General features: G+C 40.1%; 1 protein-coding gene across 4 annotated transcripts in view; it reads left to right on the top strand.

The window, feature by feature from the left end:
- Positions 1-2,267: 2,267 nt before the first annotated feature.
- LOC128027425 (cohesin subunit SA-1) overlaps positions 2,268-14,669 on the top strand; it is a 56,245-nt gene continuing 43,843 nt past the window's right edge. For 2 of the 4 annotated variants that reach the window (XR_008186682.1, XM_052615043.1), the window contains exons 1-15: positions 2,268-2,442; positions 4,195-4,223; positions 4,304-4,397; positions 4,840-4,998; positions 5,070-5,166; positions 5,240-5,316; positions 7,550-7,754; positions 7,854-8,005; positions 8,433-8,630; positions 8,735-8,833; positions 9,866-9,945; positions 10,103-10,210; positions 10,313-10,397; positions 10,780-10,882; positions 10,973-11,073. Coding sequence is in view for 3 of the 4 variants with exons in the window: in XM_052615043.1 (XP_052471003.1) it covers positions 4,201-4,223; positions 4,304-4,397; positions 4,840-4,998; positions 5,070-5,166; positions 5,240-5,316; positions 7,550-7,754; positions 7,854-8,005; positions 8,433-8,630; positions 8,735-8,833; positions 9,866-9,945; positions 10,103-10,210; positions 10,313-10,397; positions 10,780-10,882; positions 10,973-11,073 (1,581 nt within the window). In the remaining variant the exon portion in view is untranslated. The remainder of the gene's footprint in view (positions 2,443-4,194; positions 4,224-4,303; positions 4,398-4,839; positions 4,999-5,069; positions 5,167-5,239; positions 5,317-7,549; positions 7,755-7,853; positions 8,006-8,432; positions 8,631-8,734; positions 8,834-9,865; positions 9,946-10,102; positions 10,211-10,312; positions 10,398-10,779; positions 10,883-10,972; positions 11,074-14,669) is intronic. The other 2 variants (XM_052615042.1, XM_052615041.1) reach the window with 2 other exon arrangements.

Consider the following 14,669-nt stretch of genomic DNA (forward strand, 5'->3'; position numbering starts at 1 on the left):
GCGCACAGGTCATCTTATACTCGTGCTCCGCCGCTCTTCTGTCAATCACTCGAGTTCAGCCTCACTATTGGTCAGATCCGAGGAAAGCCACGCCCACTGCTGCAGTGGACCACACCGTCGAGAGTTTCAGGTTTGAATCTTCCGTCCTTCATCAGTTCGGTCGCGTGTGAGCGCCTGTCGCCGGATTATTGTCGGTTTAGTTGAAAACAGATGTTTTCCGCCCCGCCGAATCTTTAAAAGCTGCTAATAAAACTGTTCTGCAGACGCGACACATTCCCGAAACTCCCTTCCCCTATTATCGCTTTTATTTTCATCCTGAGGAAAAGTCTCGAACACGTCTTCACCTGCTCACACACACACTTCTGAAGAGAAAACACACACTTCTGAAGAGAAACTCCTGAATCTGATGCTCTCGTTATGTTTATTAAGGTGTGGAGAAGAGAAATTAAAAATTCTGAAGAAATTAAAGCATGGGCTAATGCTGAAAATTTATTCATATCGATGTGTCCATTAAAAAGACTCGTAGAGGGAAAATTGCTCAAAATGTTAATATCATAGCAACACACATATTAATCTTTTTTTACTTGTTTTTATGCAGTCTATGGTTTTAACACAGTTATTATTATTCAATGGTCAGGAAGGGGTTAGATTTTTTATTTCACTTAGTATGAAGACTTTATGTTCACTTTCACACCCTGAAGGGGAATTATTTCAATAATTAAACTATTTCAAAATGGGTCTACTGAGAGAGCCCAAATGTTTTATCCTTACTTCAGGAATTTGTATCCGGTGTTCAGGGAAAATATTAATATTAGCTCCTACAAGCTGTTTTATGGATGGTGACTGTAATATTATTAGTAAAATCTTATTAGTTATTCGTTACACTACTAGTTACTGCTGAAAGTAATATTACTGTAGTTACTGCCCGTCACTGTTTACAATAAGGTTTAATTTTCTTTTCTTTTTTTACTTTAGTTAATTAGATTTGGTATAAGCTAACCCTGAAAATATTAATTTCGACATTTACTTTATTAAAATCAAATAACATCTGTTAGTGACCTGTAATATGTGTAGAGAAGAAGATCTGACATGCACAACACAGCTGAACCATGCATTTTTAAGTACCGTTAAATTAATATAGATTAAAACAATTCGAAAAACTACGTTAATTGGAGAAACTTTGCCAACATTCAACAACGTACAGAATTAATTAAGGACCGCATAAACACGGTTGCTGTGGTTCCCTAATAGTATCACTCATCCAATCAGGCATCACTCTGTTCGGACCTGAACCAATCACCGTTCAGACCACCCGAGACAACAGCCAATCATCTTCCAGAAAACTGGCATCTTCACTTTGGTAACCAGTGAGTGTTTTCGCGCTCAATCGACACACATCAGTATTTTTCACACCGCGTCTGCTAGTGATCAATAACTGGAAATACACCTGATCAATAATTGGAAATCTGCCTGATCGATAACTGGAAATACACCGAAGTTGGCCATTAACTGATTCTGAGGTGAGTGTTTCTTCAGACTGATGATCGAGTTTTAAAAGAAATTTACCCAAACAGGTTCCAATTCTCTGAGGTAAAAGACGGTTTTTCTCGTGTGGATTTAGCATCCGATTTAATTTATATTATAAATAATATGATTTTATCCTTTTTCCTGGAGTGAAGAAGGTTTTTTGGTCCTAACCATCATGTTTGCGCGGTTTTCTTCAGTTATTTTACGATTGCATTAGTTTAATGCTAGAGCAGTTCTTAGCGCTAAAGTTTATTGACAGAGTTAACGTTAAACTAACGGTTGAGAATGCGGCCAACACAAAACCGAACTAATGTACTTATTAATTCAGGCTAACTATGAAACTTACGACCAGTTATTTCTGTCAACATTCAGCCGATTTCTCAGCGGCCTTGGATCTGAATTTCTTTCCCATATTTATTTTCTCTAGTCTATAACGTTAACGTTAAGCGGCTCACAAAAGCGGTTAGGAAAAGCGCGCTTAAATCTCAGACTCTCCCACGTGACCAACTGACAGCTCTCGAGTAAAGAATAACGCATTTTCCTTTTTTCCTCATTTATCTTGAAATAATTGCTTACACATGCTCCATACATCAAGTTCAGCTCCTGCATCCAACTCTACATTTACCTTATTCTAGCAAGAATTTTAATTCGAATTAATCTGATTGTGGGTTTTTCCCAACAGAATGTGCAGGGCAGAGGAGTTACACAAATCCAAGGGGAGTGTTTACATGTCGAATTTCTTTTAAACTTCCTTTTTCTTTTGAACGATTCGCGTCATTTTTCGAATCAGAATATGTGCAGAGTTAAGTTTGGTTAACGTTACGTAGTGACGCATTAAGTGACGCACTTAACGTAATTAATCCTAACAGAGCTGGAGATGACGGAGCTTCGGCTGGGAACACACAGTCATCATTGGTAAGAGCTGTGAGAGTTTTTTAGTAGATTATTTATAAAGCGTTTGTGTTTAATGACAAAAACAACAGTCGATTACTGCCCTTGATATTGGAATCGCGGTATTTTTTCATCGCTATAATGCAGATAAAGAGGGTCTTTTGAAAAACGCCGATTTTCCAAATTAAGTTTAGCAATTATATTTTGTCGTCTTTCATGAAGACCACATTAGTGACCACATTTTGTTAATATAAATAACTGCTCATGGAAAAATACTTACTTCTAATTAGACTGTAGCTTATAACATCTAATTTTGTGTAAAAATGTGACAACATACAAGATTTTAGAAACAATACAAGTTTTAAACATTTATAATGCCAATAACACAATAGTCAAGTCAAGTCACCTTTATATAGCGATTTAAACAAAATACATTGTGTCAAAGCACTGAACAACATTCATTAGGAAAACAGTGAGTCAATAATGCAAAATGATAGTTAAAGACAGTTCATCATTGAATTCAGTTATGTCATCTCTGTTCAGTTAAATAGTGTCTGTGCATTTATTTGCAATCAAGTCAATGATATCGCTGTAGATGAAGTGACCCCAACTAAGCAAGCCAGAGGCGACAGCGGCAAGGAACCGAAACTCCATCGGTGACAGAATGGAGAAAAAAACCTTGGGAGAAACCAGGCTCAGTTGGGGGCCAGTTCTCCTCTGACCAGACGAAACCAGTAGTTCAATTCCAGACTGCAGCAAAGTCAGATTGTGCAGAAGAATCATCTGTTTCCTGTGGTCTTGTCCTGGTGCTCCTCTGAGACAAGGTCTTTACAGGGGATCTGTATCTGGGCTCTAGTTGTCCTGGTCTCCGCTGTCTTTCAGGGATGTAGAGGTCCTTTCTAGGTGCTGATCCACCATCTGGTCTGGATACGTACTGGATCCGGGTGACTGCAGTGACCCTCTGATCTGGATACAGACTGGATCTGTAATTTGTTTAATAAGCGTGCAGAACAACCACCCAATAAAGCATTTCAATAATCTAACCTTGAAGTCATAAATGCATGGATTAACATTTCTGCATTTGACATTGAGAGCATAGGCCGTAATTTAGATATATTTTTGAGATGGAAAAATGCAGTTTTACAAATGCTAGAAACGTGGCTTTCTAAGGAAAGATTGCGATCAAGTAGCACACCTAGGTTCCTAACTGATGACGAAGAATTGACAGAGCACCCATCAAGTCTTAGACAGTGTTCTAGGTTATTACAAGCAGTTTTTAGGTCCTATAATTAACACCTCTGTTTTTTTCAGAATTTAGCAGTAAGAAATTACTTGTCATCCAGTTTTTTATATCGACTATGAATTAAGATTTAAGAAAATATATAAGAAATATAGAGCTGAGTATCATCAGCACAACAGTGATACACACTTGTGTACCAGAGGAAGGGGGTTAATTGAAGAAAATATATAAATATACAATAAATGACTCAGAACATGTAATTATTTAATAAACTGTTGTTGTGTTATAAAATTATACCTTTTATTCAAGGAAAAATCTTTTAATGACTGAAAATTCAAGGTATAGGTTTGTCACCCATACACACTCACAAACAAACAAACACACACACAAATTGTGAATGGCTTATATAGAGAAAGTGAGCAAAGAGCGCTGCATTTATCAGTGTTGAATCTGCCGGTCACTTCAGTGCAGATTTGTATCTGTCTGTCTGCTGATGGATTGATCAATAACTCTGTTGTGTATGTGTTGATCTGCAGAACAGCATGGATGAGTCCGTGGCATACAGGTAAACTAGTGACCGCACAGATACTAACACGCTAATGATGTCATTGTCCTCCTGAACACCTGTGTGTGTATGTGATGCAGTTCAGAGGATGAGGACGTCTCTCTCACCGGAAGTGACTTTGAGTTCCATCTGACAACCTCTAAGAGAAAACTCAACTCGACTCAGGGAGCTGCAGTGAGTATACACACACACACACACACACACAAACATACACACACACACACACACACACACACACAAACATACACACACACTTATACTCACACACACACTTACACTCACTCTCTCTCTCTCACACACACACACACACTTACACACACACACTCTCACACACAGACACGCTCACACACACACACACACTTACACAGCGACACACACTTACACTCACACACACTCACTCTCACACACACATGCACGCACGCGCACACACACACTCACTCTCACACACAAACACACTCATTCTCACACACACACACACACACACACTCATTCTCACTCACTCACACACATACACACACACACACACACACACACTCTCACACACACAGTCACAATCTCACACACACACACACACAGTACAAATGTGTGTTTTAACCGTTTCTCCTTTCCTTTGGAGTCTCCTAAGAGGGTTCGTCATCTGTCAGTCAGCGGCTCCAGCCAATCACAGACACCGGAGGAGTCTCGGGGCCTCGGGTCCCACGGTGCTCAGACGGAGGGCCGCATCACTGCCTGTCATCTGTATGAAGCGGTGCGGTCCGGCCGCAGTGCACTGCTGGTGAGAGACCACCGATGCTGATGATCGGGGGGGATTTCATATGCTCAGTCCTCTGATTGGCTCTCTCTTAGACGGTGATAGATGATTGGCTGGAGGAGTACAGAAGAGATCGAGAGGCGGGGATTCTGGAGCTCATCAACTTTGTGGTTCAGTGCAGTGGCTGTAAAGGTGACACAGATCAGACACAGACCTAAAGATATCATGTGTGTTTCTGAAACAAATGAGTTGTGTTGTGTTTCAGGTGTCGTCACCAGAGAGATGTTCAGCCGCCTGCAGAACGCTGATATAATTAGTCACCTGACTACAGAGTTTAACGAGGTCAGGGGAGTCAACACATCACATTTCTGTTTTTGACCCCAGTCATATAGCTTTCCCTGTAAAGGTGCGCTCACATTTCCTGCTGCTCTAGAACATTAGGAGCAGAGTTACTGAACAGGGCAATGGCTTGAGTGTAGATGGGAGTGAAAAGATCTGCATTTCTTAGTCATTTCAAAGGAATCAATGAGGGATTTCACATGATGGATGTTGGGATTGAGTTTGGTTGAACTTAAACGTTTTTTTATGTTAGCTGTTTGATAACTTCGTGAAGCCAAGGGCTAATTACAGTACATATATTACAAGATCTGTCTGCGATAAAACAAATGAGCATTCTGATACATCGCCCCCCTAAACTTCTCTCTACCTCCTCTTCTTTTGAATCAGTTCTGGTTCAAACAAATATATCTTAATTCAACCGATTTTTCCGCTTGCCATTGTATCGTGTTTATAAAAAATATCTCTTTGGGTTTGAGTCTTTAATCTTTGTGACTTTATGGATCTTCTGTATGCAGGAACAGCTTTTAACAGATTGCATCATGTGTGTGGAAGCATATGGGGAGCAATGTTCAATTTGGAATGTATTATGTAAAATGACGATGCATTTTGCATTTGGTGCAAAATGAAAATGAAAATTAAATTACATCATTTTCATCTTATTTTAACGCTTTATAAGTTGCAAAATGAAAATGATTAGATATGTATAAGATGTTCAAGCAAAACCGTGGCAAAATTATCATTCAAATGCTATTTTTCTTAATTGCATTAACACTCACAGTCAAGACACTTACGATTGCATTTTCATTCAGTGTCCCACAATGATTGTAGCAAAATTCAAAGTGCACACTGAAAATGCATTCCGAGCCGATCACGTCTCTGCCCCCTCGCACCATGTCAATCACTCGTGAACAAGGCGGGGCTTACAGAAGGTCAGGAGACTCAAGACTAAAGAGGATTCAAGTGAGAAAACATGGTCAAGACAGTTGGTCCGTGTACATCTTGATCATTTCAGATTATGGCTTCGCTATTTCATTCGCACTTGTGGGCGGAGCTGAAACGCTGCTTTCATCTGATTGGTCAAATCGCTTCACCTTCAGCTCGGTCTTTTCATTCTTTCAGACAGAATAAGAGTCAGTGCGAGTGAAGCACTGTAATGTCTGAAACCACCGCTCACTGTTCATTAGCATAAGATTTAAATCAGATGTAGCTGGGCACATAATTCGTGCTGCTGCGGGGAAAAAAAGGAAAGAAAAAAAAGAAAAGGATTTATATTAGGGCTGTGCGATATGGACAAAAAAATATATATCACGTTTTGTTAATCAATTTTGCGATTTTGATTTTAATCAGGATTTTGACACACCCAGACATGCTTTACAGTCATAAATGCATTCAGTATAAATTTGAAACATATTTCCAAAAGAAAACCAATGAGAGCTTTATCAAAAAGTTGTAACGTCTCTAAAACAGACATAAGTCAAAATAATCACTTAGTAAAGATGTCACACAAAATGTCTAGAACAAACGTGTTCAGGGATTTGTATTGTTTTGCCATGCATTGGTCATTGAGCTCACTGTAGCGGAGCCTCAGGTGTTATAAGTTTTGCCCAATATATTTATTGCCCATGGTTCACACGTACTCCGTCTGCAGCGTGTATACAGTGAGTTATGTGTACGCGGTTCAGAAGCAGCAACGAGAGCACGTTACTGTAACACATTAAAATCATGCACGAACGAATCTATCACTCACACGCAGACTTCCTTTGCTCTGTTAACAGACACGCGTGCTCAGATCAGAGACTGTATAAGACTCAGATACACACTCCCTTACAACGTGTCTCCTCTCGCTCAACCTGTGTCCTGTGCACTCACAACTCTCTCTGTGCTCACGCGCAAGACATTCAATCTCTTCACACCTTTCTATTTATAACCTTTTCTGTTCTCATCTTTTTACTGCGTGCAGTGTGAACGTTCTGATCCGTTAACATGGACTCGAAAGAAAGAGGCTACACATCACAGACAGAGAGTTAGAACCTGGAGCATATGCCCAATCGCCTCAATCAAATCACAATTTTATTTCAATTAATTGCCCAGCCCTAATTTATATATAAATATATAGGATTTATTTCTTGTTTATATTGATTAACCTGGAGCTGGCAGGTGATTGGACTGCTGTTGTTCTGAGCTGTTTCTGGAGACACACACACACACACACACACACTCCTCTGTGTTTCTGCAGGACTCTGTCAGTTATCCGCTGGTGTCGGTCGGCTCTCAGTGGAGGCACTTTCGTGAAGGTGTGTGTGAGTTTGTGTCTCTGCTGGTTCGTGGCTGTCGTAACAGTCTGCTGTACGATGATTTCCTCTTCTCGTCGTTCATCGCTCTGCTCACGGGTCTGGCCGACTCTCAGGTCCGAGCCTTCAGACACACCAGCACGCTCATCAGTGAGTCTCAGTCCGGCAGCGCACGAGGAGATGCTCCGTTAGTCAGTTACACTGGTTTAAAGTGTACCGTCCTCTGTGTGTGTGTGTGTGTGTGCGCAGCCATGCGGCTGATGTCGTCCATAGTGTCCGTCGCTGCGGAGGTGACCGCTCAAGCGCTGATGACCCGGAGACGCTGTGAGCTGGAGAAGAACAAGCCAGTTGAACACAGAGCCATAGACCGAATAGAAGAACTGGAGAGCTCTTACAGAGAGGTTAAACACACACACACACACACACTCTTGTCTGATAATGTCAGTGCCGTCGAATCAATATCACTGAATATTAAGTGTCTTTTAAACCCCTTTGGTTAGACACAGGGCTTTATGTGGATATACTGTATGTATGCTGATAAAGTTGAATCAATTTGTTTTATAATAGTTAATTAAAGTGTAAGACTGTAAAGGTTTAGATTTTTTACATTTTGGTGTAGTGCCAAACTGAATTACTTTTATCTGCTGTGTGTCACTGCCATCACGAAGCAGTTCATCATCTGTGTGTGTTTTGCTTCCTTGATTGTTATTTTGCTGTTTATTACTGTGAAGCTGCTTTGAATCTGTATCATGTAAAGCGCTGTAGAAATAAATATGACGTGACTCAAGGGTTAGTGTGTGTGTGTGTGTGTGTGTGTGTGTGTGGCAGCTGCTGGAGCATCAGGAGGACCTGCGCTCTCTAATGAACGGGATCTTTAAGGGTGTTTTCATTCATCGGTATCGGGACAGAGTTCCTGAAATCCGTGCCATCTGCATGGAGGAGATGGGGGTGTGGCTCAGAGAAAACCCCGCCTCTTTCTTCAATGACGAGCACCTCAAATACGTGGGCTGGATGCTGCACGACAAGGTGTGATTAGCCTAAAAACACTCCGTGCTGCTCTGATGATCAGACCCATATACAAACCATTCTGCACTGATAAATGTGTGTGTGTGTGTGTGTATGTCTTTCAGCAAGCTGCCGTGCGACTGCAGTGTGTGTTGACTTTGCAGAAACTGTACGTGGAGAAGGATTTCATCAGCCGGTTAGAGCTCTTTACCAGCCGCTTTAAGGTGAACACAAACACACAGATTATGTCATTGGGACACAGTTTAAGATATTTTAGATTTAGTCCGAGAGCTCTCAGTCCCTCCATTGAAGCTGTGTGTACTGTTTACTGTCCATGTCCAGAAAGGTAATAAAAACATCATCAGAGTAGTCCATGTGACATCAGAGGGTCAGTTAGAATTTGTTGAAGCATCGAAAATACATTTTGGTCCAAAAATAGCAAAAACTGTGACTTTATTCAGCATTGTCTTCTCTTCAGTGTCTGTTGTGAGAGAGTTCAAATCAAAACAGTCTGGATATCCAGTTCACGAACGAATCATTCAGCTCATCAAATCGAACTGAATCGTTTTAAACGGTCAACGGTTTAAATTTCCAATAAGCATTAATCCACAAATGATTAAGATGTTCACTTTTTTTAATGTGGCTGACACTCCCTCTGAGTTCAAACAAACCAATATCCCGGAGTAATGCATGCACTCACACAGTACACTGACTGAACTGCTGCGATGAACACCGAGCCGAGGCAGATAACGAACAATAGACTGACTCGTTCAGATGCGTCTGATTCGTGAACCGAGGAGCCGATGATACTGCGCATGTGTGATTCAGCGTGAAGCAGACCGACACACAGAGCGTCTGAACCGAACTGATTCTGTGCTAGTGTTATGAGCGCGGGTAAACCAAAGGGTTGAATCAAGGGCAATCATCGCAAATGACGCCATTACGTCGAGCGCAAAAGAACCGGTGAACCATTTTCTTCAACCGGTTTATTGAATTGAACTGTCCGAAAGAACTTGAAATATTGTGATGTAATTTTGAAGCTATATCGCCCCCCACTGACAGGGAAACTAACCCTTTACACTCAGATGGATGTATGAGATCAAACCGTGTCAGACTGAAGCGCTCTCAGACCCGTGGCTCATCCCTGTTTTCTAACCCTGAATGAGAAGTGCTGTATAATTGTAGTAATTCATGGTTTATTTGGGGTATATTCATGTTTCAGCCGCTGGTCTTTAAATGTGTGTTTCTCTGCTCAGGAACGGATTCTGTGCATGATTCTGGATAAAGACTCAGACGTGGCAGTGGAAACGGTGAAGCTGTTACTGCTCATTAAACAGTGAGATTCTGTTCATTAATTAGCTGCTTTAGATGTGTGTTCACATTTAACAAAGTGATGTCGACCTGCTGTGAGTGTGAAAACATCGTGTGTGTGTGCGTGCGTGTGTGTGTGTGTGTGCGCGTGTGTGCGTGTGTGCGCGTGTGTGTGTGTGCAGGCAGACAGATGAAGGCCTGAGTGAGGAGGAGTGTGCTGCTGTGTATCCGCTGGTTTTTGCCACACACCGTGGTCTCGCCTGCGCAGCCGGACGATTCCTGTACCTCACGTATGTTCAGCTTCATCATGACATCATCATCATCATCTCCTCACAAACCATCAGAAGTGTCACGTGTTGTGTGTGTGTGTGTGTGTGTGTGTGTGTGTGCAGGCTGTGCAGTGTGTTGGACGAGCGCTCAGACAAACGCAGTGTTTCTGTCCTCCGTTTGCTGGCACATTTCTTTATTGAGAGTGAGGTAAACCACATCCCATCATGCATTGCCCACATGCTTCTGTCTTCTGTTAGATCACATGATCGTTGTACTGTTGCAGTGAGCGTAAACACATTTTGTGCTAACCAGTTTTCTCCAACAGTTCAAATTATCGGATGCTAACATTGTCTTCTATGATGTGCAACACAAACACCTCTACTAAGATCTCAGAAAAAGTTGTCTGGGGTTTCATGACCCTTTAAATAAACATTTATCTTAATTTCTGGAGTATGAGCACAAATATTGTTGGTGTATGAATAAGAACTGTTTCGTGTTTGCTTCATAAATCCTGATGTCCCAGGTGTGCATCAATGTTTTAGCAAGATGAACTGTGACCGGAGCTGTGGTGTGTGTGTGTGTGTGTCAGTATCATGAACACGCGGCGTATCTAGTCGATAGTCTGTGGGATGTTGCGGGGGAGGAGCTAAAAGACTGGGAACTGATGACATCACTACTGCTGCAGGAGAGTGGTGAGTGTGTGTCCAATCAGTCTTGTGATTCTCTGAGTGCTTTATGCAGACGCAGGTGTGTGTGTGTGTGTGTGTGTGTGTGTGTTGTAGGTGTGGAGGACGAGCTGGAGAGCGCTCTGATTGACATCATGATGTGTGCAGTGAGACAGGCGTCTGAGGCCACGCCCCCCAGCTCTCGAGTGCAGAGGAAGGTGAGACTGACTAACTAAAGATAACGATATTAGCGTCCACACCTACGACTGATATCGTCTGTTTGTTCTAAGCGCATCACCTGCGTCTGCCTCTTTAAATTCTCCAGCTCGTTATAGCAGGATGGATTCTGATTGGCTGTCACTTTGTTTAGCTTTAGCTGTGAGCTTGCTAACCCACAATTCAACAGGACATTGATGTAGGGCTGCAACTTTTTAGATTAATTAATTGATTAGACTTTTTTTTATTGGGGTAAGCTCTTATTAAGTTGGCTTGAGAAAGCCAACTTACTGATATTCTATTTAAACTTATTATTATTATTCTTCTGAGACAAAATTATCAACTCTAACTCCTCCTAGAGCTTTAACTCTACAGACTCCAAACTCGGACCAGCTCTTCAGACTAATCTCGCCGGGTGTGCTATATCTTTTCTAACTGATCGGACTTATACTTTTCATAAAACTGAAGATTAAAAATCATAAAAATCCCATAGACTTACATTGAAAAGCCTCTGCTCATCTGAACATTCCGTGAACTCCAACTGTCAAAAATTCAAATCTAAACACACTGAAGCCCATTAGACTCAATCAGACTAACCTATGTACTATTACTAACCCATTCAAACTCATTCAAACTCATCTATCTATCTATATTCAAACTCTATCTATCTATCTATCTATCTATCTATCTATCAAACTCATCTATCTATATTAAAACTAATCTATCTATCTATAATCAAACTCATCTATCTATATTCAAACTCATCTACCTATCTATATTAAAACTAATCTATCTATCTATCTATCTATCTATCTATCTATCTATCTATCTATCTATCTATCTATCTATCTATCTATCTATCAAACTTATCTATCTATATTAAAACTAATCTATCTATCTATCTATCAAACTCATCTATCTATCTATCTATCTATCTATCTATCTATCTATCTATCTATATTCAAACTCATCTATCTATCTATCTATATTCAAACTCATCTATCTATCTATCTATATTCAAACTCATCTATCTATCTATCTATCTATCTATCTATCTATCTATCTATCTATCTATCTATCTATCTATCTATCTATTCAAACTTATCTATCTATCTATCAATCCTAACAACATGCTAGTCATGCTAAAAATCATGCTAGCAACATGCTAGTCGCATGCTAATCATGCTAAAATCATGCTAGCAACATGCTAATCACGCTAAAATCATGCTAGCAACATGTTAATCATGCTAAAATCATGCTAAAATCATGCTAGCAACATGCTAATCATGCTAAAATCATGCTAACAACATGCTAGTCGCCTGCTAATCATGCTAAAATCATGCTAGCAACATGCTAATCATGCTAAAATCATGCTAGCAACATGCTAGTCGCATGCTAATCATGCTAAAATCATGCTAGCAACATGCTAATCATGCTAAAATCATGCTAGCAACATGCTAGTCATGCTAAAAATCATGCTAGCAACATGCTAGTCGCATGCTAATCATGCTAAAATCATGCTAGCAACATGCTAATCATGCTAAAATCATGCTAGCAACATGCTAGTCGCATGCTAATCATGCTAAAATCATGCTAGCAACATGCTAATCATGCTAAAATCATGCTAGCAACATGCTAGTCATGCTAAAAATCATGCTAGCAACATGCTAATCATGCTAAAATCATGCTAGCAACATGCTAGTCGCATGCTAATCATGCTAAAATCATGCTAGCAACATGCTAATCATGCTAAAATCATGCTAGCAACATGCTAGTCATGCTAAAAATCATGCTAGCAACATGCTAATCATGCTAAAATCATGCTAGCAACTTGCTAGTCGCATGCTAATCATGTTAGAGACATGCTAGCAACATGCTAATCATGCTAAAAATCATGCTAGCAACATGCTAGTCGCATGCTAATCATGCTAAAATCATGCTAGCAACATGCTAATCATGCTAAAATCATGCTAGCAACATGCTAGTCATGCTAAAAATCATGCTAGCAACATGCTAATCATGCTAAAATCATGCTAGCAACATGCTAGTCGCATGCTAATCATGCTAAAATCATGCTAGCAACATGCTAATCATGCTAAAATCATGCTAGCAACATGCTAGTCATGCTAAAAATCATGCTAGCAACATGCTAATCATGCTAAAATCATGCTAGCAACATGCTAATCATGCTAAAATCATGCTAGCAACATGCTAGTCGCATGCTAATCATGCTAAAATCATGCTAGCAACATGCTAGTCATGCTAAAAATCATGCTAGCAACATGCTAGTCGCATGCTAATCATGCTAAAATCATGCTAGCAACATGCTAATCATGCTAAAATCATGCTAGCAACATGCTAATCATGCTAAAATCATGCTAGCAACATGCTAGTCGCATGCTAATCATGCTAAAATCATGCTAGCAACATGCTAGTCATGCTAAAAATCATGCTAGCAACATGCTAGTCGCATGCTAATCATGCTAAAATCATGCTAGCAACATGCTAATCATGCTAAAATCATGCTAGCAACATGCTAATCATGCTAAAATCATGCTAGCAACATGCTAGTCGCATGCTAATCATGCTAAAATCATGCTAGCAACATGCTAGTCATGCTAAAAATCATGCTAGCAACATGCTAGTCGCATGCTAATCATGCTAAAATCATGCTAGCAACATGCTAATCATGCTAAAATCATGCTAGCAACATGCTAATCATGCTAAAATCATGCTAGCAACATGCTAGTCGCATGCTAATCATGCTAAAATCATGCTAGCAACATGCTAATCATGCTAAAATCATGCTAGCAAAATGCTAGTCGCCTGCTAATCATGCTAAAATCATGCTAGCAACATGCTAATCATGCTAAAATCATGCTAGCAACATGCTAGTCGCATGCTAATCATGCTAAAATCATGCTAGCAACATGCTAATCATGCTAAAATCATGCTAGCAACATGCTAATCATGCTAAAATCATGCTAGCAACATGCTAGTCGCATGCTAATAATGCTGAAATCATGCTAGCAACATGCTAATCATGCTAAAATAATGCTAGCAACATGCTAGTCGCATGCTAATCATGTTAAAATCATGTTAGCAACATGCTAGTCGCATGCTAGAAACATGCTAATCATGTTAACATCATGCTAGCGACATGCTAGTAACTTGCTAATCATGCTAGCGGCATGCTAGTAACTTGCTAATCATGCTAACGACATGGCTAGTCACTTGCTAATTATGCTAGCGACATGCTAGATACCTTGCTAATCATGCTAAGTACATGCTTGTCACATGATAGTCACTTGCTTGTAATGCTAACAATATGTTAATCACTGTCATTTTTATACTTCTTAAACTTAAATCTTTTTAAACTTTTTAAACTTTTCACATTTTCAAACTATCTATCTACCTATATATCTATCTAACTATCTATCTATCTTCTGACTGTCTATCTATCTATCTATCTATCTATCTCTCTATCTAGCTATCTATCTATCTTCTGACTGTGTCTATCTATCTATCTATCTATCTATCTGTCTATCTGTCTATCTATCTATCTATCTCAGACTGAAAACCATCAAACTTAAAACTT

Source organism: Carassius gibelio, chromosome A14 (assembly GCF_023724105.1).
Source record: "Carassius gibelio isolate Cgi1373 ecotype wild population from Czech Republic chromosome A14, carGib1.2-hapl.c, whole genome shotgun sequence".
Taxonomy (NCBI): domain Eukaryota; kingdom Metazoa; phylum Chordata; class Actinopteri; order Cypriniformes; family Cyprinidae; genus Carassius; species Carassius gibelio.